The sequence below is a fragment of the Balaenoptera borealis genome (genome assembly GCF_965194805.1).
Source record: "Balaenoptera borealis genome assembly, chromosome: 4".
NCBI lineage: Eukaryota > Metazoa > Chordata > Mammalia > Artiodactyla > Balaenopteridae > Balaenoptera > Balaenoptera borealis.
In genome coordinates, this window is record NC_138861.1 from 60,613,409 (window position 1) to 60,636,333 (window position 22,925).

Sequence of the window (22,925 nt, forward strand, 5' to 3'; positions counted from 1 at the left end):
TTTCCTGAAGGATTAGATGTGGGTATGAGAGAAAGAGAACAATTAAGGATGATTCCAAGGATTTGGGTCAGGAAGAATGGAGTTAATACTTTCAGACATTATAAAGACTACAGGAGGAGAAGGTTTGGGGTAGGAGATCGGGAGTTCAGTCCTGGACAAGTTACATTTGAGACTGACTAATATCACCAAGGGAATAAGTGCGATAGAGAAGATTCAAGGTCCAGGGTTAGAAAAGAGTGAAAGGAAAAGTAGGAAACAACAAGGCGAGGCAGTAGTGCATCGGATGGAAAGTGGGCAGAAGGAATGTGGGCACTGAACAGAGAGAAGGAGCAGTGATAGAGTGGGTGAGTACAGAAAACACCACTTTGGGATGTCAAGGTAGCTAAAATACTGCTGGAGATACAAGGAGAAGAGTGAAGTTGAGAAAATGGGAAATTGAAATGAAAGGCAGAAATTAATTTTTAAAATAAGTGCAGATGACTGATAATGAAAGTCAGAGAAAGTAACATCCATATGAAACCAAAGGGAAGAGAGACAGAAAGATCCTAGAGAGAAGTAAGAGATGGACATGGTAACAAGACGGACATTGTTGAGAGGACCTGAAAGGTGATGGTTTGGGAAGAGAAAATGATGAAAAAAAGCATGTGAGTGATCTGCATGAGAAGCAGGAGGCAAATGAGATTCAAGATAGAGGGATGATGGAGAAGATGGGAGAGGCTGTGAAGAAAAGGGAAGAGGCTCACGAGAGAGTGACAGAAAGGGCAGAACAGGGTAAGAGCCCAGCACAGCCCCAAGAAGGTCCCCCTACCACAGTGCCTCCCCCAGAGAAAATTACAGAAACATTGAACAAAGGTGTCTCCAAAGACAGTAGCCCTGGGTCTACACCAGTGTTCCTTTTTGCGTAAATGCCTTCTGTGCAGTGTAAGTTTAACCAGCCAGGAAAACAAATTTACCACACTGGGAGGGAAGTTTCGAGAAGAAACAGTACACGGCATAGGAGAAGAATGTACGAACCCTTGTACGTATTTTCCTGTTATTCAAATCTGCTTGACTCAGGTCAGCCCATGGAATCCTGATTCTCATCTCCCACCAGCCCCGCCCTCAGTACATTGCTAAACTACTCCTGGGGCCACCTCTCAGTCTGAGGTTGCAATCGTTTTCCTTTTCATCTACTCCAGCTCCACAGCTGCTCTTCGCCTCTTGGATTCCTGAGGAAGCAAGGTCCTTTCTCACCAAAACCTTTAGATTTACCCTTATGATCGGATTAAAAGACACCCTAAACAGGCACCACGTAATCCAAATAGCAATTCACAGTCCCCTTCTGCACTCACTGGCATCTCCATGACCTCTCTTCCCCTATAAAACCTCAAGACAAATGTCATAGAGAAGTCCCAGTGCCCTCCCTAACTCATGTCTGCTCCAAGGGGTGGTCCTGTTCTTCCCAATCGTGCTATGTGTTCACATGTGTTTCTCTTTATTCTCAGTCCTTGAATCCTCTGTTTCTCTAGAACAGCTTTCTTCCGCCTTCATGAAGCTCTTTGTTCTGTTCTTAATTGATTAATGTCGATCTCATTTGTAGCCATGAGCAGCTGATGGTAACTTCTCATCCTGGACACCACATTCCTTTTATTCATCTGTGTAATCACAGTATGAAAATCAAGAATTTTCACTGAGATAAACACCTATTCCATACACTGGTGGTTACCAGGTCAACTTTTGTTTCCTTTGTAATATTTTATAGTTTCCCAGTCTCAGTTCCTCACTTTTCCCATGAAATCCTCCCTGAACTGCAGTAAGATTTTAATTAGCCTGTTAATTACTTGTGTATTTGTTCTTTTAAAACGTTTACTTCCTAATGATGAAAGTATGTTTATTTTATAAATTATTGTATTTTATATATTTATATTATAAAAGCTGAGAAAATATAGAAACATATAGATTGAAAGAATAAAATTATCCATAATCTTAGTACTCAGAAAATATACTGTATAATTTTGTCATATTCTCCATATTCTAAGGATTTTATTTTATATAGTTGAGATCATTCTATATCTTGTTTTACACACCTGGCATTCTATTACAAATATTTCCCCATACTATTAAAATAATCTTCCTAAAGATGATTTTAATGATACTATATCACTCAACAATATAGAAATGTCATAATATAATTCCTTTAATTTTGACCTTCAAGATGGCTCCAATATTTTGAATACACAAGGACTAGTTCACAGACGTGTAATTACTGAATCAAAGTATACAAGTAAGTCTAATGTTATTGTTACAAATTAGCTTTCTAAAATAGTTTGATGATCTGTCTCTCCCACCAACAGCTTAAGGCTTCTTGCCTTGTCTTTACTGCCTCATAACAGATGCTTGGTTTCCCAAGGTAGAATGTAAGCCCCTTGAAGGTAAGACCTAAGTATCTTTTGCATCCTCTTTCCCAAGGTGAGGTACCTGTATGGCCTTGATACATGAGATGATTTTAGGTTAAACATGAATAATTGGTTTTTATTTGAACACTCTTGGAAAGCATTAGAAAAATATAAGTAGCACATGAAATCTTTGACTTCACAAACATTATTGCTCAGGACAGATAAAAGCTTACTTAGTAACCAAGTTACTAAGTAACTTGGTTGGGTTTCTGTCACTCACAACCATGGGTCCTGTAACTAATGAAAACACCCATCCAGAACCACATGCTATCAGAACACTCTCACTTTCTAATGTATTATATTTATTTATTTTAATTCCCCAAATAAGACTGAAAATTTAAGGGGAGAGGGTAGTGTTTCATATATAATTCTGCAAATATGAATGCAATAAGTAATACAGAATTGTTGAATAAATATATAAAAAGAGAAACATCAACTAGAAAAATATTAAGTGATAACAGATTATACTTGGAGTTAGCCAAACTCATAAAAGCAGTACATGAATAATTAGTTTTGAACAGCACAGCCATAGCCCTCAGCCAGTCTGTATCAATCACTTTCCCACAAAATAGCCTTGAAGCCAGCATTCTGTAACTTTTTAATCGCTGAAAATATTTTTATGCATACATTCTAATCATTTAGACTATGAGAAGAGAAAGAAAACTAACAAAATTTGAGAACCTATATGCATTCCCATTTTATAACTGGCCTACAATGAAATATGTTAAAATGAAACCACATATTCTGGGGGAGGATATTTCCAAAGTGTCTGCATTTCTAGTGACCCTTATTTTGTGTCATATTTTTGAATTGACTGAATTGGGCACTTGCAGTTTGTCTTCTATACCACAGAGACCCTTTCAGACCCTAGTATCCATGTATTATTGGCATTCCAGGTGGCAAAGTAAAATAATATAGCATTTACGCAAACACTGGACTTGAAGATAGCATTCCTCAAAATGTGGTCCAGGGGCCACCTGCCTTCCGATCAAGATGCTTATTAACAATGCAGATGCTGCGCTCCGCCTCAGAGCTAATCAGGTGATTCTGATGTATTACTAGAGTCTAGAAACTACTGCTCAGAGGAGGAAAGGCTTAAAGTTTGAGAACTTCTGCCCACCTGAAATAAACAAAATTTCTGGAACTCAGGGAAATCTTTACAAAATAGTCACCAAAAATTATAATGATACCATTGACTACCTATGATATCCAGCTTGTCATAAACCCCTCCATTCTTCACTTATTCACTTAAGGAGTTATTCATCTCCCATTCTGTGACAGACATTGTTCTGGCAAGATAGAAATCACCAACTTATTAAGGGATATTTATTTTCATGCACAGAAATACATGAAAATGCTGAAAATTAATAGGAAAATAGACTCTCCTTAATGAAAATTTTGCTTTCAGCAAATATATGATCCATGAAATAAGAGGTATTGATTTAATAGCACAGTAAGTAATATAACATTTACGTCTTACTCCTGGATAAGAATTTTCTGAGTTTAGAAACTTCCCTGAGTGAAGGGTGTTGGCATAAGTTAACTCCATGCTCAAATGATTAAAATTCCAGTTGCTGTTTCCTTGCCTGGGGTTGTCACTGCTCCGTTGCTTCACATGGTAAATATTCCAAGTGAGCTGAGTATTAAAAAAAAAAAAAAAAAGTGGTTCCCTATAGTTGCTTTCAAAGTGCTTTCACTTCAAGTCTTAGGCTAAAATCAGGGCATTTTTGGGGTGAGCAAGGGCCAATCCGGAATTTGAAAAAAGAGTTCAAATCCAGTTTTAGAATGTAGATCAGATTTCACTCTCGGAACTTGTTAGATTTTTTTATTCTCCGACTTAGGAACCTAATACAAACCCTTGCAGGCTGCAGCTCTTCCAACAGTGGCCACAAGGCACATGTGCATTCCTGTCCTTACTAACTAACTTTAAATAGCAAGATGTAATAAATTTGAGCAGAAAGTGCATCACTCCAAACAGTTCCTGTTGCCAAGCATGTTGGCCGGTACCCTTTGCTGAAACAAAGAAAGCAGCCACCTGCACCTCTGAGCACAAATTCAGCACAAAGAGCCAGTGTTCCAGAGGCTGCGTCCTACCTGGAGGGCAGAACCAGAGGGCAATGTTTGCCCAGGTCCATGGCCTGGGTCTTCTCTGGATCAAAGGAACTGACGCAAACACTGCGAGCCCCAGCATACCCTGCAGGTAGGTGTATAAAGACAGGGCACCACTCTTCTGAAGACTGTTGGACTTTTGTCTTTAATAACGGATAAGGGAGTCCTCCCTGAGATATTTTGATAGGAGTCAGGATTTTAAAATAAGCCAGGGCAAAAAGTTTGAGACATGTGTAGGACCATCTCCTTTAAAAATGAGGAATCTTTTTCTATGTGGGAGTTTTTCTTTTAAATTTATGTAAACATTCCCATTATTCATGTCTGGTGACCTAGTAAAAATTCATTTTTATTGTGAGAAATTGGATATCACAATTTTACATAAAGGTCAATAATATCACCCCCAGACTAGTGAAAAGGGTCGTTAAGCTTTATTATCAGATATTTTTCAATGAGTATATGTTGGTAACAGTCATTGAGCATACCAATATGACTGTTATTCACAATAAAATTTATCTACTCCACATTTACCTATTTTATCACTTTAGTCCATTAAAAAACAACAAGATCATCTGTCTGCCCAATACACACTGAAAATGTTTCAGTAGAAAGTCTGATGAGGTCAAAATTCAAAGACTCTAGAAATAGATGACACAGAGTTTACTTGAATTTCTGGTCATGTTAGCTATGCTGGTAAAGGATCTTTCCCCACTAAATATTGCTCAGCATTCAGTTTTCTATATTTAATTCCCTAAACAAACAATTGCTGAGAGCACACCATTAGCCAGACGCTGACTAGAAGCTGGCGTAGCAATTTTGAGCAAAAACAGACAAGAGCCCTACTCTCATGGAGGTTGTAGTCTGAAGCCACAAATCTCCAACTTGAGCCTTCATCAGAATCTCTGGAGGGCTTGGTAAAATAAAGATTGCTGGACCCCATTCCCAGAGTTTCTGACTCAGCAGGTCTGGGGTAGAGTGAGCATTTGCACATATAAGTTCCCAGGTGGTACAAATGCTACTGCTCTGGAAATCACAGTGAGGACCATAGCTCTAAAAGCCTGATAACAAAATGAGGTCAGCGTTCAGAAGGAAAAGAACCAAGTTCTACGAGAAAATAAGGATCTAGCCTAAGCAGGGAAGTGCAGAGATCTGAAGGTGAAGCAAGCTAACAAGTTTAAGAGAGTCAGCAAGAGAGCACTCCTGACATCTTCACGGCCAGAGGGAGCACAGAGTTCCAGCCAGTGAAAGTTCCCAGAGTGGTTGAGGTGCAGGACACAGGAAAAAGCATCTCTGTAAAAGAGGCTAAAGAGGAAGAGAGACCAAGCAGGACTTTACCTGCTGTGATAAGGATTTGGGGTTTTTATACCAAGAGCAGTATAGAGACATTTAAGGATGTTAACCAAAGCAGATGATATGCTTCTGTATGTTCTACATACTCTGGATAGAGTGTGAAGAGTAGATGGAGGACGCCCAGAATAGAGACAAGGAGGTCGCTTAATGTATTTTTTCCCGTGTAAAGAGAATCAGTGGTCAAAGTCACGGCGGCATTACAGAAGAGCACTGTAAAAGCCCTGTAAGGAAAGCCCTGTCTCTAGTTCATGCTCACGTAGATGGCCCCGGGGGTCACTGACCCCCTGTTGTGTTTCAGACACTCTAGTAACAATCCTGATGGTCCAAGTGGCTGAAAGGCGTATCAGTCCAAAAGGCTTAACAGAATAGTTTCCCCATCTCAAGGGAACAAGGGGCATCAGACTGTGAAGTCAAGGTACTCATCCTCAACAAGCACAAAATTTCCCAGCCGTTCATACACAAAGCGTGTTCTTTTACGGTCAGCCTGCATCTGCTCCAATCATGACGCGTGTTGTGTGACACATCTGTGTTTACTTTTTAACTGGCTTTTAAAAAAATATCTATAGGGCACGTATTAGAAAGACCTAAAAGTTTAAATCATGGAAAAATGAGAAGCAAGATCCTAATGGAAGCTAGAAACCAACGTAATTGTTTCATTTCCTCATTTCTACACCCAGCCCCACAGCAAGTCCCATCAACTCCGCCTCCAATATCCGACCACTTCTCACCATCTAGTCCAAGCCAGCACTGTCTCTTGCCTGGACAACTAGAACTGCCTCCTAATCGAGCTGCCAGCTTCCATTCCCTGTCCCCGGAATCCATCCTCCCCCAGCAGCCAGAACGTCTCGTTACAATGTAGTCACAGTGTCCTGCTTGAACACTTCAAAGCTTCCTATTGCAGACTCCTTACCATAAGGAGTCTCTAAGGCCCAATGCGATCTGGCCTGGAGAACCTTTAGAACCTCATCTTGAGCCATTCTTCCCTTGTTTTTCTCCTTTAAACATGTCAAGCTCAGTCCTGCACACAAGATGTGGCACCAGCATCTCTTGCTCAGGACACTTTCTTTGACTCTTCCCAGGGCTAGCTCCTTCCCATTACTCAGGTGTCAGTTGAATATTTCAGGCCTGCTGATCACCTTTTCTAAAATGCCCTCTTTCATCTGCTGCATCACAGGACGATGTTTTATTGTTCTTATGGCACTTACCCCTATGTAAAATCAACATATTTCTTTATTTGCTTTTTTGTTTTGTTTTTTTTTTTTCTATCTTCCTCCTCCAGAAAGCAACTCCCATCACTGCAGGGGCCCCATTGGTTTTAAATATTGCAGTCTCCCCAGCATCTATTACATTGTCTGTTACGTAGTAATCCCTCAATAAACTTTTTTTTTTTTTTTCCTCAATAAACTTTTGCTGATGATGAGTGAGTATGGGGTATCAGCATCAAGGAACTAAATCAGGACTTTAGTATTTTGGCTTGACATATATTACCCTTAAATACTGTTTCGTACCTAGAGGCAAGGTGATTATATCAGGGCTTCTCTCCATTTTAACATACATGCAAATTTCCTGGGGATCTCGGTTAAAATACAGATTCTGATTTCTAACAAGATGCCTCCCACGTATTCAGACAATATTTGGATAGGAGTCACCCCTGAATCCCGTGATAGAATAATGACCTCCTAAAGATGTCTACTTCCTAATCCCCTGAACCTGTGAATATTTTATGTTACGTCGCAAAAGGGAATTAAGGTTGCAGATGGAATTAAGGATGCTAATCCGTTAGCCTTAAATTTGGGAGATTATCCAGATGGGCCCAATGTTATCATGAGGGTCCTTAAATGTGGGAGGGTAGGAGAACTATGTGAGAAGATTCCATGTCAGAGTGATGGAGTGGGAAGGATTGCATAGCCACTGCTGGCTTTGAAGATGGAAAAGGGAGCCGGAAGCCAAGGAATGTGGGTAGGCTGTGGAAAGTGGAGAAAGCAAGGAAATGTATTCTCCCCTAGAGCCTTCAGAAGAAGTACAGCCTTGGTTATAGCCAGTGAGACCTGCATTTGACCTGTAGAACTGTAAGATAATATGTTTGTGTTGTTTAAAGTCACTAGGTTAGTAGTAATTTGTTACAGCAGCAATAGGAAACTAGAACAAACTTCCTCCCAAAGAATGTCTGCAAGGACAGTGTTCCCTGGCCTCTTACTTCAGTAACAGAGGAGGAAAGGGCAGAAATGTTAGTAGGCTGGTTATATGTAACTATTTTAGTTTCAGTTGGAATGTCCACCTATTTCAACCTGCAACCTGCCAGTTGATAGACTTCCCTTCCCCTAAAAGAATAATATCACCGTGATTCTCAGCATCCTGAGATCTGAAAGAATGGATTTCAAAAGTGTGGTCTCTGGAATAGCAGCATCAGAATCACCTGGGAACACGTTCAAAATGCAAATTCTCAGGACCCACACCAGACATAACTCAATAAGAAACTTTGGAGGTGCCACTCATGATCTGTTTCAACAAGCCCTTCAGGTCCGGTTTTAGGACCATTTATCTAACATCTACCACTGTGTTTCATATTGTCCACACATTCAGGACACATAATTTTTCTGTAGTTTTCAAACAGCTTTTTCTTGGGCACTAAATATTTCTTTGTTCTCTCCAAAACCATCAGCTACAACAAGAAACATCGAAGCGTTTCCATCTAAGTGGAGGTAGTTTCCATCGAAGTGGAGGTAGTTTCAAGTCCCTACATTGGATTAGAATAGAATATAAAAATCAGTACTGATTTGCAAATAGTGTCAGGGCTGCGAGCCAGAGACCACACTTCTCTGTGTTTCAGGCCAGAAAAGGAGATTGTAGAGCATAGACTTCCCTCATTCTTTCTTCCCCGTCCACAAACTGCTTGGGCTGCCCTTAGGAAGTCAGCGGCGTGTGATAACAGAAACCAAGGTCTGATGCAGAAGCTGAGCATTGCAGCCGCCAACTGGAATAACAGGCTGTGAATTTTTCATAAAAATCTTCAGAAGCCAAACCATAGAGAGAAAGAGAGTAGATAAGTGTCTTCCTTTATCTGAGGTTGTTAGAAAACAAGCTGGTGTGTTAAAATATAAAATCTGATAGTTACCCTTATAAAGGAATTCTCTTCAAAATCAGGTATCAGCTCTAAGGCACATTCCTGTCTTCTTCAGAAGCACGAGCATTTTAATAAATGATACGATCCTTCTTTGCCTCTCCCTTTTTATCCCCTCTTCCATGTCTTACCAACATCTAGTGACATTGTTCTGAGTAGCTACAGCTCCCCTCTTAAACAGTGGAGTTTTCATAATCAAGAAAACATTTTGGGGGTTTTTGTTTTCTATCAACCGACTAGCCATCAGTCACTTCAAATTCCTTTTTAATATTGTGAAATTATACCTTAATCTTTAATCCTTTTGCTCTTATCTGAGTTCTAGGTGTTAAGGACCTGAGAGAAGTTGATAGATCTATTCATTAATGGCTCCAGGGCCATTGTTTACAGGGGTAATCTTAAAAAGATGTATACCTCAGAAAATACAAAAGTCACAAAATGGCCAAAAGCAGCCAGAGGGTGGTTATGTGGTGGAGGTGAGACAAGTCTAGTTATATTACCTTACTGATTAGATTACTAATGGATTTCAGGAAACTCCCAGGTCCTTTTCATTATCAATTGTCAGCACTGACAGAGACTTAGGGTCTAGAATAGAACTGCTTGGAAGAAAAAGGCAAACAAATCACAGGCACCATCATCCCAACCACCAGCAATAATTAATGATACTTGAGCAGAGTTGCTAAAGATGTTCAAAACCCTTCCTTTTCAAAAAGGGCGGCCCTTTGAAGGAAGTCGGGAGAGTTAAACAAATTCAGGGCTCCCTGATCATTCAGGTTTTGCATTTTTGCTTCAATCGAGATAGCCCTTCCCTTCCCAGCTTCTCAGTATTCAAACTGTGGAACCCAATCCCTTCATTTGCAATGGAAATGAATAACCTACTTTGCTAGCTGAAGAAAGTCTCTAAGCAAAGGTTGAAAAGCAGTCTTCTTTCCTTATCATTTGAGCCAGGAGATGAGGCCAAAGACAAAAAGAACTGGAGCTGTAGCCACTTATGGAAGAGGGGTGGCAGGAGTTTGCAATTTTAATTCCAGGATTCAAGTTGACAGTGACGAAGGATAATGTGGGTTAAGAGAATTCTGCTACTGCTTGCAGACGTCAGTAATATGGAATGATGGTTTGTCTTGGCAAAGAGCTTAATGATAAGGCTTTACTCGTTCTTTTGTCCCCATATTTCCTGGTTCCCCTTTCCAAAAACATACAGGAGTTCATATTACATGTTTATGGAAGCAAAATTATGAAAACATTATGACTGTATTATGCACTTACTATATAGAGTTTGAAAAGTATACAGAACTACAACACATAAAATAAAAAATCACAACCTTAATTCCCAGGAAATGATCAATTTGCTATCTTTACGTGTTAATATGATTTTTGTAAAAATAATTCTAAGTTTCAAATTCAGTTTTTTGAACCTGACATTAAATAGTTAATCTCATTGCTAAAATGTAACATTATGAACAAAATTGGGAGGGGTGACTGTGTAAGAGAGCAAGCTAGCATTTTTATTCTACCTCAATTCCTCATCTCGCGGAAAAGACTCTTTCGAATGTTTTAGGTTCCTGCTCTTAAACATGGCAATACACACAGCAGAATGCTGTCTCTAGTGCTGCTGTCACTATGTGGTTCGGTGTCTGCCTGGCTGGGAGCCTGAACATTTTTCAGCAAGTCTCCAAGAGGCAGAAATAACACAAACTCAGGAAGCACAGCCATGGCCAAATTTGCCTTTGGTGCCTACATTGGGTTGTATTTTCCACTGAAGTTTATTTTGTGTCATGTGGCAATCTCTGAAGCTTGTGTTGGGCTACAACATACAACAGTATTTCTGGTTTGCCTTTGTCCAAATTGTAAGACTCACTTAGTAAAGAATGAGATGGGGTTTTTTGGTTTCCAGGAAAAGGATCAGATAGCCACTGAACTATGCTGTAAGTCATTACTAAAATGAGGGAGAACTCTTATTACAACTAAAATTTGACATTCATTCTATCTGTGGATGTAGGGCATAACTCATTTCCACTCTTCGTGCTGCCCAATATGTCAATGCATATTACAGTTTATAAAATTAAATACAAAGTGTTTCTTCCGGCCAAATAGCGTGATAAGATTGAGGAACTCCTCTCTTGCTCAGCCCATTATTCATGACGAACGTCAGAATGTGGGTAATTCCCATCTGCTGAGCAGATGCAATTCAGACCACAAAGTGCAAAGTACACCTAAGCATTTTACAGTCAACTCTGGATCCACTTTTACTCATTAAAACTGAGCTGGGAGCCTTAACAGGAACAGGGAACCTTAAAGGAGCAGGAGCCCTGGCATCATTCCCCTACACCTATCGCCCCCCCATGTTAAGTCCTTCCCTGGTTAGCACTCACCCAGGAGCTGTAATGACTAATTCTGTGTGTCCATCTGCATCTATCAGGGTCCCCTCTCTGTACTGTCAGTGCACAGTGCCAGCTTCTGTCCCAGGGAAGCTTATGACTCTATGTGTTCATTCAGTTAGAAGTCCAGTTTACATGGAAGTTTGCTATTCCTTAGTTTTATAAAAACACTATTCATGTTATATATTATGTGATAATGTTTTTTTAAAATTCTTACGATATATTATGATACAGTATTTCATGTTCAAGAAAACCAAGCTCTTCTTAGAAAATCAATTTATGTATCACACATAAAGTATTGCTATACAGGCTGTTTGTACCATGCCAACTTCTTGGGTGTCCCTGTGGCTTCTAGACAAATTTGTAAACTGAGAAGACTGGATATGGAATTCATTTCTTATCACCCACTTTATAGCTTTGTTAGGGCAGTTGAACAGCTGCTAAGCAGTCTGGTCTAGGCTGGGTGGGGGACTCTTTGGGGCTGAGAGGGAAAAGTACACAGATGATTTTTTTCCTTTTTTATGAGATAGGGAGGTCCATAGCTAACATTTAAGTTAAATCCTAAAAAATACATTATAACTACCACTGACAAGTCACCATGTATATTAAATCAGTCTTCCCTTTCCTGACTAGGGACTGCCTAGATAACACTTTAATGGTGGCCTTTGGATCTCCTAAACCAAATAATCCCTATACTTATTTTAGGTCTCTTCTAGACTTTAGATTCTTCTGTACATGAGGGACATTTGATCACCTTTCCACAGAACATAGCCTTGGCTCTCTACCCCAGTACCATTGCAATTGTTCCACTCATCTTGCTGCCTCCGTGTTGTTTTGTCCTGCAATCTGTCTTCCATAAGCTCCCTAGTGGCCCTTAGGCACATCATACCTTACACTTGCCTGCAACCTCAGGTAACTGCCCATTGCCTGCAGGGTGAATTTTAAGCTTCTTAAAATGGTTCACAAGGTTCCTGCCTGCTTCTTCATCACTCACCATTCCCCATTTTACATGTTCTACTCTTAGAGTCCCAACTCGCTGAGCTTTTGTCACAAAAACTACAGAAATATCTAGAATGTCCTTGTTAATATTTTCTTTGCCTGGTAAGCTCCTCACACTCTTCTTGCTTAATCCTTCCCCTCCAAAGTGCACAGTAGGCAGAGTCTATTCCTTCAAGCTCTCACCCACCTCAGTGTATGGCTGAGACCTCTTTATTGTGCTCACACAGCAAATGTATGAATGATGACCATTAGGACAGGTCTTCTGTTAGAGGACAAAATTCGAATCAGTCAGCAGATAAGAGATAATCAACTTGACAATAACTTCTTCAGCTCTTTGTGCCCTTAATGCCAACAAGTCGAGTGAGAATGTTGCAGGCTACACTTTATCCTCGTGTTGTATTAACCCATTGCTTCATCAGGTGCATAAACTAATCATTTTCAAAGTTCCTCTGGTAAAGTCCATACGATTAAAATGTGATGAAGTTTTAATACTTGGAATGCATACACCATTACTATAGTTGTTTACCTAACATCTGGATTTTCTTTTCTAGTTTCTCACTTTATGGCACCATTAACTTACCTAATTTTATCCCAACGCTATTTGACTGAACTCTTTTCTTCTTCCACATGCCAAAATCCTTCAAAGTTTCATTGAGAGTCGGAAAGACCCTGCCTGTGGTGAGAAAAATATGGAAGATTTCTGTGGTATTTAGTTACCCTGTGTCACACATAGTTTATAGGTTGGCCAACTACCTCTGTAAAGGGTCAGATAATAAATATTTTAGGCTTTGTGGGCCATATGGTTTGTATCACAACTACTCAACTCTGCAGTTATAGAAAGAAAGCAGCTATAGACAATAGGCAAACAAATTAGTGTGGCTGTATTCCAATAAAACTTTATTTGCAAAAGCAGGTGGCCTGGGACCACAGTTTGCTGACTCCCTGGGTCATTTGGAGACTTATTTCTGTGCAGAAAGATCTAGTCAGGTTTCTTCAGATACAGAAACATTTTCCAAGTAGCTTGTTCCCAGAGAATAATCTTTCTAATCAAACATGGTCCTGAGGTAAATACTTTGAAGGATACTTGTACCATACCTTATCATGCAGTTTAACCAGAAACAGAAGCTGAGGGAATAAGTTTATGTAAAAATTCATTTACTTTAATAACAACTCTCACAGCTCAGCATATCAGGAGTTGCATCCCAAGTGAACTGGAAATTTCTGTATGCTGCCCTGGCACCCAATAATGAGAGCTATAAAAGTCTTCATGCTCTTTACCAGTATGTTAATTTTAAGGAACCATCCCACAGCAATGACTCCAATGAAACAAAATCCCTTGTGTGCCCAGTGATGTTTAGAACAGAAATATTCATCAGCACTAAAATTCTAAAGTTAGCCAGTTGGGAAATGGAATAATAACATGGAGGAATTCTGTAGAATTTTTTTATGTGGTGTTTGTGTGGAGTGTCCTGATCCTTGGAAATGTGCGCATTAAAAATTACAAGTGAGAAAAGTCAAGTGGAAAGTATGTTTACCTGATCTCAAACATAAAAATCAATATACATGAACTCTGTCATTCAGTATTCATTAAATGCTTATTGAATAAGAGCCCACTATGCGCAAAGCTCTGCTCTAAGCACTGGGAAGACAGCAATGAATAAAATAGACCAAAATTCCTGCCCTCATGGAGCCAAGTATTCTTATGGGAGGGAGACAGGTATTGAAGATCAAAGGGATTTTATCAATTACTATACCTGGAAGTTTAATATCATGAGATGTCTCCCCCATAAAACAACTTATATAAAAAAGCTTTCCACCTGTTGATATGTTTGGTTTTATTTTAGGAATAAGACTTCTTCTGATCACTTCATTCAACCAGTGTTTGTTGAGTTCTTACTATGTGCCATGCTCTCTTCCAGGCACATGAAACATAGTGTGAACGAAACATGGAAGCAAGCCTAGTCTCTTGGAGCTACAGTCTAGTGAAGGAGACAGAATATAAGATAAATAAATAAAATATATTCAAGGTTAGATGGTGACTAAGGGGCAGAGGTAAGGAGGAAAGCAGGATATGAATGTTGGGAGAAGGCAAACTTTCAGATTTGGTTGTCAAGAAGGACTCCTTGAGCAGGTGACGTTGGAGTAAATAGCTAAAAAAAAAATGAATGCACTAACAGTGTGATGGCGTGGGGGAGGTCATTCTGGGCAGAGGGATCATCATGTACAAAGGCCCTGGGGTGAGAATGTGCCTGGAGTACTCAAGGAACATCAAGGAGGCCAGCGGCTAGAGTTCAGTGAGTGAAGGAAAGAGAAGTAGAAATGAGATGGAAGGTGTAACAGGGGTCAGAGCCCAACTGGCCTTTGAAGTCATTGGAAGGATATTGGTTTTTATTCTAATGATGAGAAGATATTGAAGAGCTTTGTGCAAAGGAGAGAGGTGATCAGGTTTGTCTTAAAATAACTCCTGCTGTTGAGAATAGACAACAAACACAGGGAGGCTTTTAGGAGACTGTTGCCATAATGCAGGTGAGAGAAGATAGCTTGGACCAGCAGGGTGAGTGAGAGCAGCATCTTGAGCTGTGGTAGCACAAAGGGAGGACGGAGGTGTGGCAGGAACCAGCATTCCCGTTGCCAGAGCTCACCTGCCACAGAGGGTGAGATGTTCAGGAGCAACAACCACTCCTGAGCTGTTGCTGGATCTCCAGTGGAAAGCATAAAGTCAGGCACATACTAGGTGCTTAATTTAGGTTGATTAAATGTTGTAAAACAAAAAAGGAATGTGAAATGAAATCTGTTTTACAGCTGCCTCCTGCTACAGAACACTTTCCTCACCACTTTGCCTGCAGTTATTTTCCATCCTTTGGTTATTTATTTATTTATTCTCTTATGAAAATATTTTAATTGTTAACTGTCAAAATAAAACTAACTCAAAATTTTATAAAAACAACAACAACCCCGGGAAGAACTTGACAACAGAGAGGACAGTAGAAAAATATTTAAAATCATCTCAAATCCTACCACCCACTAGAAATATTTTGATGTATACACTCCAGAATTTTTTTTTTTTTTTTTTGGCCGCACTACACAGCTTGTGGGATCTTTGGTCCCTGAACAGCGATCAAACCTGGGCCCTTGGCCATGAAAGCCTGGAGTCCTAACCACTGGACAGCCAGGGAATTCCCTTTTACTCCAGAATTTTAAACAAAGAATATTTTTAAATGTCAGTTTGTCACTGTCAGATAAAAAGAACCTATACTTACACTATGTGGAAAATAACTCCTTCCTTGTTTATCAGGAAAGTCTTTCAAAATAGCACATAAATTAGCTACTACACATTGTATATGCAAAACTATGTGTTTATATATAGGATTAACCCAAACCCCTGCAGGGAAGCCAAAGCTTTCATCAGGGTTTCAAAAGATACTGTGACTTAAATGGGTTGAGAACCACTGCTTTAGATTATATATTCAATTCAAACAGCTCTTTGCAGCCAGTCATTTCTTCATTATGGAAAATTTTGAAGGACTTTTTAAAAATCAAATTCAACTTTGAAATTATTAACACACATCTTCACTAAGGGAAAGTAACCACCTAAGACCAGATTTTATTTGTTTTACTTTGATTATTTATTTATGAATTAACATCTTCAACACTTGTTGATGTCCTAAGAAGGCTTCAGTTTTCAATGACCTGTATTAAAATGACAGAATAGTAAAGATTCCATTGAACCATTTTTTCCTATCTCATATGTTTTTGAACTGAAGGCACCATTATTGCCTTCTACCATTAAAGAGCCTAAGACTGATTGTAACTGAATGTAATATTGTTTTTTTAGGGAACAACTTAATTCTTTATTGGAGACCTATAACATCTTTTATAAGAACCAGAAAAATCTGCATATTTTATATGGACAGGTAAGCCCGTCAAAGAAATGCAGTACAGTTTGATTCACAGGAGAAAAAAATCCATAAAAGTACAGAGAAGTCAGGATAAGTTGGAGTCCATAACGCAAATGGTCTGGGAGAAACAGGTGAATCTTTAACTTGATCATGATTTTTCAGTTTTAGACTATATTGCAAAATCCTAGTCCTGAAACATCTGTGACTTTCCAAGTATTTTTTAGAATGGGAAAAAGTTTAAAACAACTTTAATGACATATTTGCTTTCTACTTTAAAAACAGAGTATGAACATCTTTTGAACAGCAATTCCATTAAAAATCTATCCTAGAAACAATTCAGCAAGCATTTTTAAGGTTGCAACTGGCAGGCTACTGTACAAAGTGGCCTTAGATTGTTTTTTTTAATGCCTCATTCTCCACAGGTCTTCCTACTCAGTCTTGTATTCTAATGGGACTCACTTCACATCTTTGCAATATCTTCCTGGTCCTAGGGAACATTAGAACTTTCTACCTATGTTTCAGATCTTCAAATGTGTACAGCATTGACTTTCGGCCACCATTGGCTTAAATCTGCAATTGGAACAGAAGGAAATTTATAAACCTCTCTGGCCTTTACTAGTGAGCTTAAACGATTTAGTTTGATTGGACATTTCAATTACCTTCCTATATGTAATTTCCTACAGAAGTAGGAAATAACTAATCCCTTTATAAAGAAATGGGCCTAAATTTTTTAAATGGCCTAATTTTAAATTATTTCAATATTATCCTGTATCTTAGATCTCTCATATAGGTAACTGTAAAAATATAAAATTTAAGAAAAGATCAAAACTTTAAGAAAATGATTTTATATTTTAATTCAGTTGTTTCCACAGAATTCATGATGTTAAAAAGTTCGTTTCCTTTAGGAAAATGTTTGAATTTTGATGTGACAGACATATAAGTCGAGGCATGTCATTTCCTATTCTGTGAATCAGTGCTCAATTTGCAAAAGTCATTTGATTTTTTAGAATAAAGTGTCCTGTCTTACATAATTTTTTAAAACTGTATGAAGTAAAGTTTACAGTGAGAATATCAGATTGCTTAATCTTTCCATCTTTACTCACCGTCAATAAAGTTAGAATCCGGAATTTTCAAGTCTCTGACTTAGTTACAATGATGGACACTGTTAAAAGGGGCAGTCCATGGAGAATAGCATGTAGCTTTCTAAATCTCTGATTAATTAATTTAATGAATATTTATTGTATACAACACAGCAGACATTGTTCTAAAAGCTAGAGACATAGCAGTGAAGAAACTAGACAATGTCCTGCCTTCATGCTGCTTACATTTTAGTAGTCAGAAAAGAAACAAAAAAGTAAACTGTGTATCCAATGGCGATAAAGGCTGTGGAGAGGGACTTCCCTGGTGGCACAGTGGTTAAGAATCTGCCTGTCAATGCAGGGGAAACGGGTTCGAGCCCTGGTCCGGGAAGATCCCACATGCTGCGGAGCAACTAAGCCTGTGCGACACAACTACTGAGTTGCCTACTGCAGCTACGTGCTGCAGCTACTGAAGCCTGCGCACCTAGAGCCCGTGCTCTGCAACAAGAGAAGCCACCACAATGAGAAGCCCGCGCACCGCAACAAAGAGTAGCCCCTGCTCGCCGCAACTAGAGAAAGCCCACGTGCAGCAATGAAGACCCAATGCAGCCAAAAAAAGAAAGGCTGTGGAGAATAACAAAGTAGGGTAGAGGGCTCAGGAATCTAAGTGGATGGGGAAAGAGGAACATTTGACCAAAGACTGAAAGATGTCAGGGAGCAAACCTTGTAGAAGTCTGTGGGACACACATTCCAGACACAGACATATCCAGCAGCCCAATAAAGGTCCTGAGCCTGGCTGGTGTAACTGAGGTACGGTGGGGAAGCCAGTGCAGCAGGGACCTTGTGGGAATGGGATAGTAGAGAACAAGGAAGCTATAGAGAGAACTGAGAAGGAGAGGGCACCAGAGCATGTAGGCTCTTATAGATCATTGTGAAGACTTCAGCTTGTACTTGGAATGAGATGGAAAGCCACTGAGGAGTTGTGGTATTATCTAAAGATTCATTTTAAAAGGATCTCTCTAACGAACTCATGGTTACCGGGGGGAAGGGGGGGGAGGGATAGTTAGGGAGTTTGGGATTGACATGTACACACTGCTATATTTAAAGTGGATAACTAACAAGGACCTACTGTACAGCACAGGGAACCTGCTCAATATTATGTAACAATCTAAATGGGAAAAGAATTTGAAAAAGAATAGATACATATATATGTATAGCTGAATCACTTTGCTGTATACCTGAAACTAACACAACATTGTTAATCAACTATACTCCAATATAAAATAAAAAGTTAAAAAAGTAAAAATAAAACGATCTCTCTAGCTACTAGGAATACATAGAGGGGCAAGAGAAGAATGAGGTAGACCACAAAGAAACTGTTGCAATAATCAGGCAAACAATGACAATGATATAAACTAGAATTGTGGTAGTACCCATGGTGAGTATAGCCATATCGGGGATATATTTTTAAGATAAAGCTAATAGGATTTGCTAACATATTGGATTTTGAGAGGTTAAGTATGAAAGAAAGATTAATGGTGACTTTAAAAATGTTGACCTGAACAACTGGAAAGATGGGGGTTCTATTTACCAAGATGGGGAAGACTGGGAAAGGAAAATATTTACAGGAAGAAAGATCAAAAGTTAATTAGGAACATATTAAATTTGATGTCAAGTTTGACAACTGAAGTTTAGGGGAAGGTTTGGGCTGTATATCTAAAGTTGTGAGCTATTAGTTTAGAGATGGCGTATAAGGATCATTGAGATCACCAAGGGTATTGGTGTAGATCTAGAAGAGAAAAGGCCTAAAGATTGAGACAATGAGATTAGATAAGTATAAACAAGCCTTCAGGGATAATTTATTTAGTTACTTTCAAAAGGGATGATTTCTTTTTTTTTTTTTTTTAATTAAATTTATTTATTTATTTATGGCTACACTGGGTCTTCGTTGCTGCGCACAGGCTTTCTCTAGTTGCAGCGAACGGGGGCTACTTTTGGTTGCGGTGTGCAGGCTTCTCACTGTAGTGGCTTCTCTTGTGGAGCACAGGCTCTAGGTGCACAGGCTTCAGTAGTTGTGGCACGCAGCCTCAGTAGTTGTGGCTTACGGGCTCTAGAGCACAGGCTCAGTAGTTGTGGCCCACAGGCCTCGTTGCTCCTTGGCATGTAGGGTCCTCCCGGACCAGGGCTTGAACCCGTGTCCCCTGCATTGGCAGGCGGATTCTTAACCTCTGCGCCACCAGGGAAGTCCTAGAGATGGTTTCTGAAATTAAAAAATATTCTGATATTCCTTACATGAGAAAACCTCATTTTCTGATAATAGTTGGAGTATTTCTTCTTGAAAGCAAAAGTTAGATAACCTCAGAAGAGCAGTTATTCTATGAGTTTTTGATATAAGGGATTCATTGTAGTATAATTAAGCCACGAAAAGATTTATACATCAATAACTAAAATGTAGGCTCTGCATCGTGTACTGCCATTTCAGAGAGCAAATTATGTTTGGCTGTTAAGGACAACTGATTGGTACCTGACCTCACAGTGATCTGAGATATGAACTCAAAAGGGGGAGAAAGAGCAAAATTTTGTTTCAGGAGTGACTCCAAAGTAGGTTTGTCAGCCAAAGAAATAATAAGCAATAACATTTATTGAGCACTTTAAATACGAGGTCCTATGAATCAAGGATTGTTATGATTTCATTCTTCAGAAGAAGCAGCCCAGTTTTATAGATGTTTGACATCTTGCCCAAGAGAACACGGCTAGGAAATGGCAGAGACAGAGTTCAAACACAGGTCTGTCTGATTCCAGAGTCTGGAGTTTTCATTACACTCTCAAATAAGAATTGAGTCATTTGTGTTTATAATGTTTTCTAATTATTGATTTTTCATAATAACAAGTAGTTATTGCATGTTAGAGTAGTTAGTGGATAGTTGGAATATTCTTTCTATATTTTCCAAATTTACTATAATAATAACACTACATTAGTAACAGACTTTTACATATATAAGAGAGAAAGATTAGAAAATACATTCTATGGGAATGTGCTTTGGTATTAATATCTACATCCACAGGATAAGTAAGTGTTCAATCCTGTTTACTAATTTTTCTTTGCATAGAATTTCCTTCTTTTGTTATAATAGTTCCAACTTAAAAGAGATTATTCAAGTGCTATTGATTTTTTTCAAAAATATAATTTGTTGTGTATTTTACACTGTGTTTTTACATACATTATTTCACTTGTTCTGCATAAGTTTGTGAGCTAAATTTTTCCTGTTCAGAAATGAGAAAATAGCCACTAAACTGAACAATAGCTGTTCTTCTGATTTCTACTTTAGCACAGTTTTTAATTCTGCTTTAATTTTAAGCTAAATAGAATTAAAGAATTAAAATTCCACTTAATTGAAGAAGCAGAGTTCAGAAAATATTTTAGCATACTGTGCCCTCTGGTGGGCATGTCACTACTATTATGACTTTGCTGGTTATAGCTGTTTTCAAAAATAAAAGAATGTTTCAAAAATAGAATTGTTTTGTAGATAAATTTAAAAGCCAAACAGTCCCACCTGGGAATTTATTTTTTATCTATTAAGATGTCTTACAGACTTCATTTCTACATCTTCAGTTAAAACACTTGCCTCTATAAATAATACAAAAATAGTGTTTGAGATGATTGGTTTCTTCCCTAGACTGACGATGGTAAACTAATTGTTGAAGGAACGCTGGACATTTTCTGGGGAGTAAAGCGGCCTATACAACTGAAAATACAAGATGAGAAACAAATCCCTTCTTTCACTGTGCTGAAGTCACCAGATGTCTTTTCCAAAAGGTGAGCTACCTTTTATGATTTTAATTCCTTAGAAGATGATCTTCATATTTACCTTTTTTGTGTGCCTCAAGGATGAAAGCTCTAACGTTTATACACAACCTCATTTAATCCCCCATCAACTCTAGGACGTAGGTGTTCAGAAACCAGGGCTCTGAGAGGTTAGGTAGTTTGTGCAAGATCCCCAATTACCATGTAGCAGAACTGGACTGGACCTCAGGTCTATGGGTGCCAGAGTCTGGCTCTTGACCTCTCTGCTGTATTCCTTCTCTTCTGGGAGACTGTATTCTTTCACTAGAAAAAACAAAATGTAAAGGCAAGATTTCATTAGCCCTGGTCTTATCACCAAAAAGGGGGGGATAAAATTTAAATTTCTCCTCTTCTTAGAACAAAGGGCTTTTCCTGCTTTCTGGAAAGGAGACTTAATTTTGTTCCATCTGATTACTGTGTCCTGTTAGGATCAGGACAAAATGCATGTGAAGTACAGTAAATGCACAAAACAGTACTCTGTGTGGGATTATGCAACTGTACCTTGAATATATAAGTTGGGCTGAGATATATATTTTCATTATCCTTTACAATTTTTAGAAAAATTAATAAATATTCCCAAAGAAATCACAGATATAAGTATTGTTTTCTTCCTCCCTCCCTTCTCCCTTTCCTTTTTAATCCTTGACTTTCTTACGCATCTCCCTTTCGTGTATACATGGAGGTATCAAGCGTTCTCTTCATCCATCCTTCTATCCATAACTAGATGAGCTGGAGTTCTAGCAGGAGAGAGGATGGAGAGAGAGCAGTAGAGATTGACCTTTTCCTCAATCTGACCTTTGGTCATAACCAAGGAAAATCGGTTATCACCTTGAGGGAAGCACCACTTTTCCTTTGGGGAAAACACTGAAGTCCCACTGTGATTTGCACCTTGCCAATCTTTCTCAAACGTGAGGTTCCAGCAATTCTGAACATTTTATTATTCCCTACACATATCATGCAGTTTCTTACTTTCCTGACTCTCTGCCTGGAAGCCTATCTGCTTCTCGACATCCGTTTGCTAGACTCTTCCACCAATCCTTTAAGATTCAGGTCGGTAACACGTTCTCCAGAGAGCCTTTTCTGACCCTGTAGTAGGTGCCCTGACAACTTTTCTATATCCCTTTCAGAGCACGCCGTTAACTGTATTTTTAAACCCCTGCCTCCCCCTCTGGCCTGTGAGCTCCTCAAGGGTAAGGAGCATGCTTTATTCGTCTTTATCCCGGTGCTCAGCAGTGTGTCGGCACAAAGAGAGGACTCAGAATTTAGTATCGAATGAAGCCCACGGAATTCTGGTGGTTAAATTACCTCTGCTCTGTTGGGTAAACTGTCTCCCCATCTACCACTTCTGATTAGTCTCCCATCCAGACTAATGAAGGGCAAAGGGTCCAGTACTTATGAAGAGCAGAAGAGAAATGACAGACTTAGGCAGCCTGATGAAGCCCTGCATCCCTCACCTTCAGGTACTAGAAGATGGATGGGGCTGATGATTCTAAAGGACGAGGAGCATCATTTAAAAGTAAAAATTACCCCTGGGCCTTTAGGAAACTGTACAAGGTATGAATTTGGCAAAATTAGCTATCATTCTTCCTATTACCTAATTGCAAAGTTCTCTGAGCAGCCAGCTCTTTTTGATGCATTTAAATTATTTGAATCATGAACGCTTGATTAATGTGGAACACTATGGGAGGATGTCAAAGATATGCAGTAAGCTACCTGT

General features: G+C 39.1%; 2 protein-coding genes across 6 annotated transcripts in view; one reads left to right on the forward strand and one right to left on the reverse strand.

Annotated features, from left to right (window-relative positions):
• Nucleotides 1-22,925, reverse strand: part of LOC309627871 (alpha-fetoprotein-like) — a 263,638-nt gene that overhangs the window by 166,483 nt on the left and 74,230 nt on the right. Inside the window, exons 13-14 of one of the 4 annotated variants that reach the window (XR_014244003.1) lie at nt 21,371-21,472; nt 12,967-13,059 (exon numbers count right to left, since the gene is read on the reverse strand). Coding sequence is in view for 1 of the 4 variants with exons in the window: in XM_082390214.1 (XP_082246340.1) it covers nt 21,470-21,472 (3 nt within the window). In the remaining 3 variants the exon portion in view is untranslated. Of the gene's footprint in view, nt 1-12,966; nt 13,060-16,347; nt 16,856-21,190; nt 21,473-22,925 lie in introns of those variants that run through there. The other 3 variants (XR_014244004.1, XR_014244002.1, XM_082390214.1) reach the window with 3 other exon arrangements.
• The window catches only part of RASSF6 (Ras association domain family member 6), a 79,659-nt gene that overhangs the window by 31,275 nt on the left and 25,459 nt on the right, over nt 1-22,925 (forward strand). For both annotated transcript variants that reach the window (XM_082390275.1, XM_082390276.1), the window contains exons 3-4: nt 16,222-16,300; nt 21,042-21,181. In XM_082390275.1, the coding sequence (XP_082246401.1) occupies nt 16,222-16,300; nt 21,042-21,181 (219 nt within the window). The remainder of the gene's footprint in view (nt 1-16,221; nt 16,301-21,041; nt 21,182-22,925) is intronic.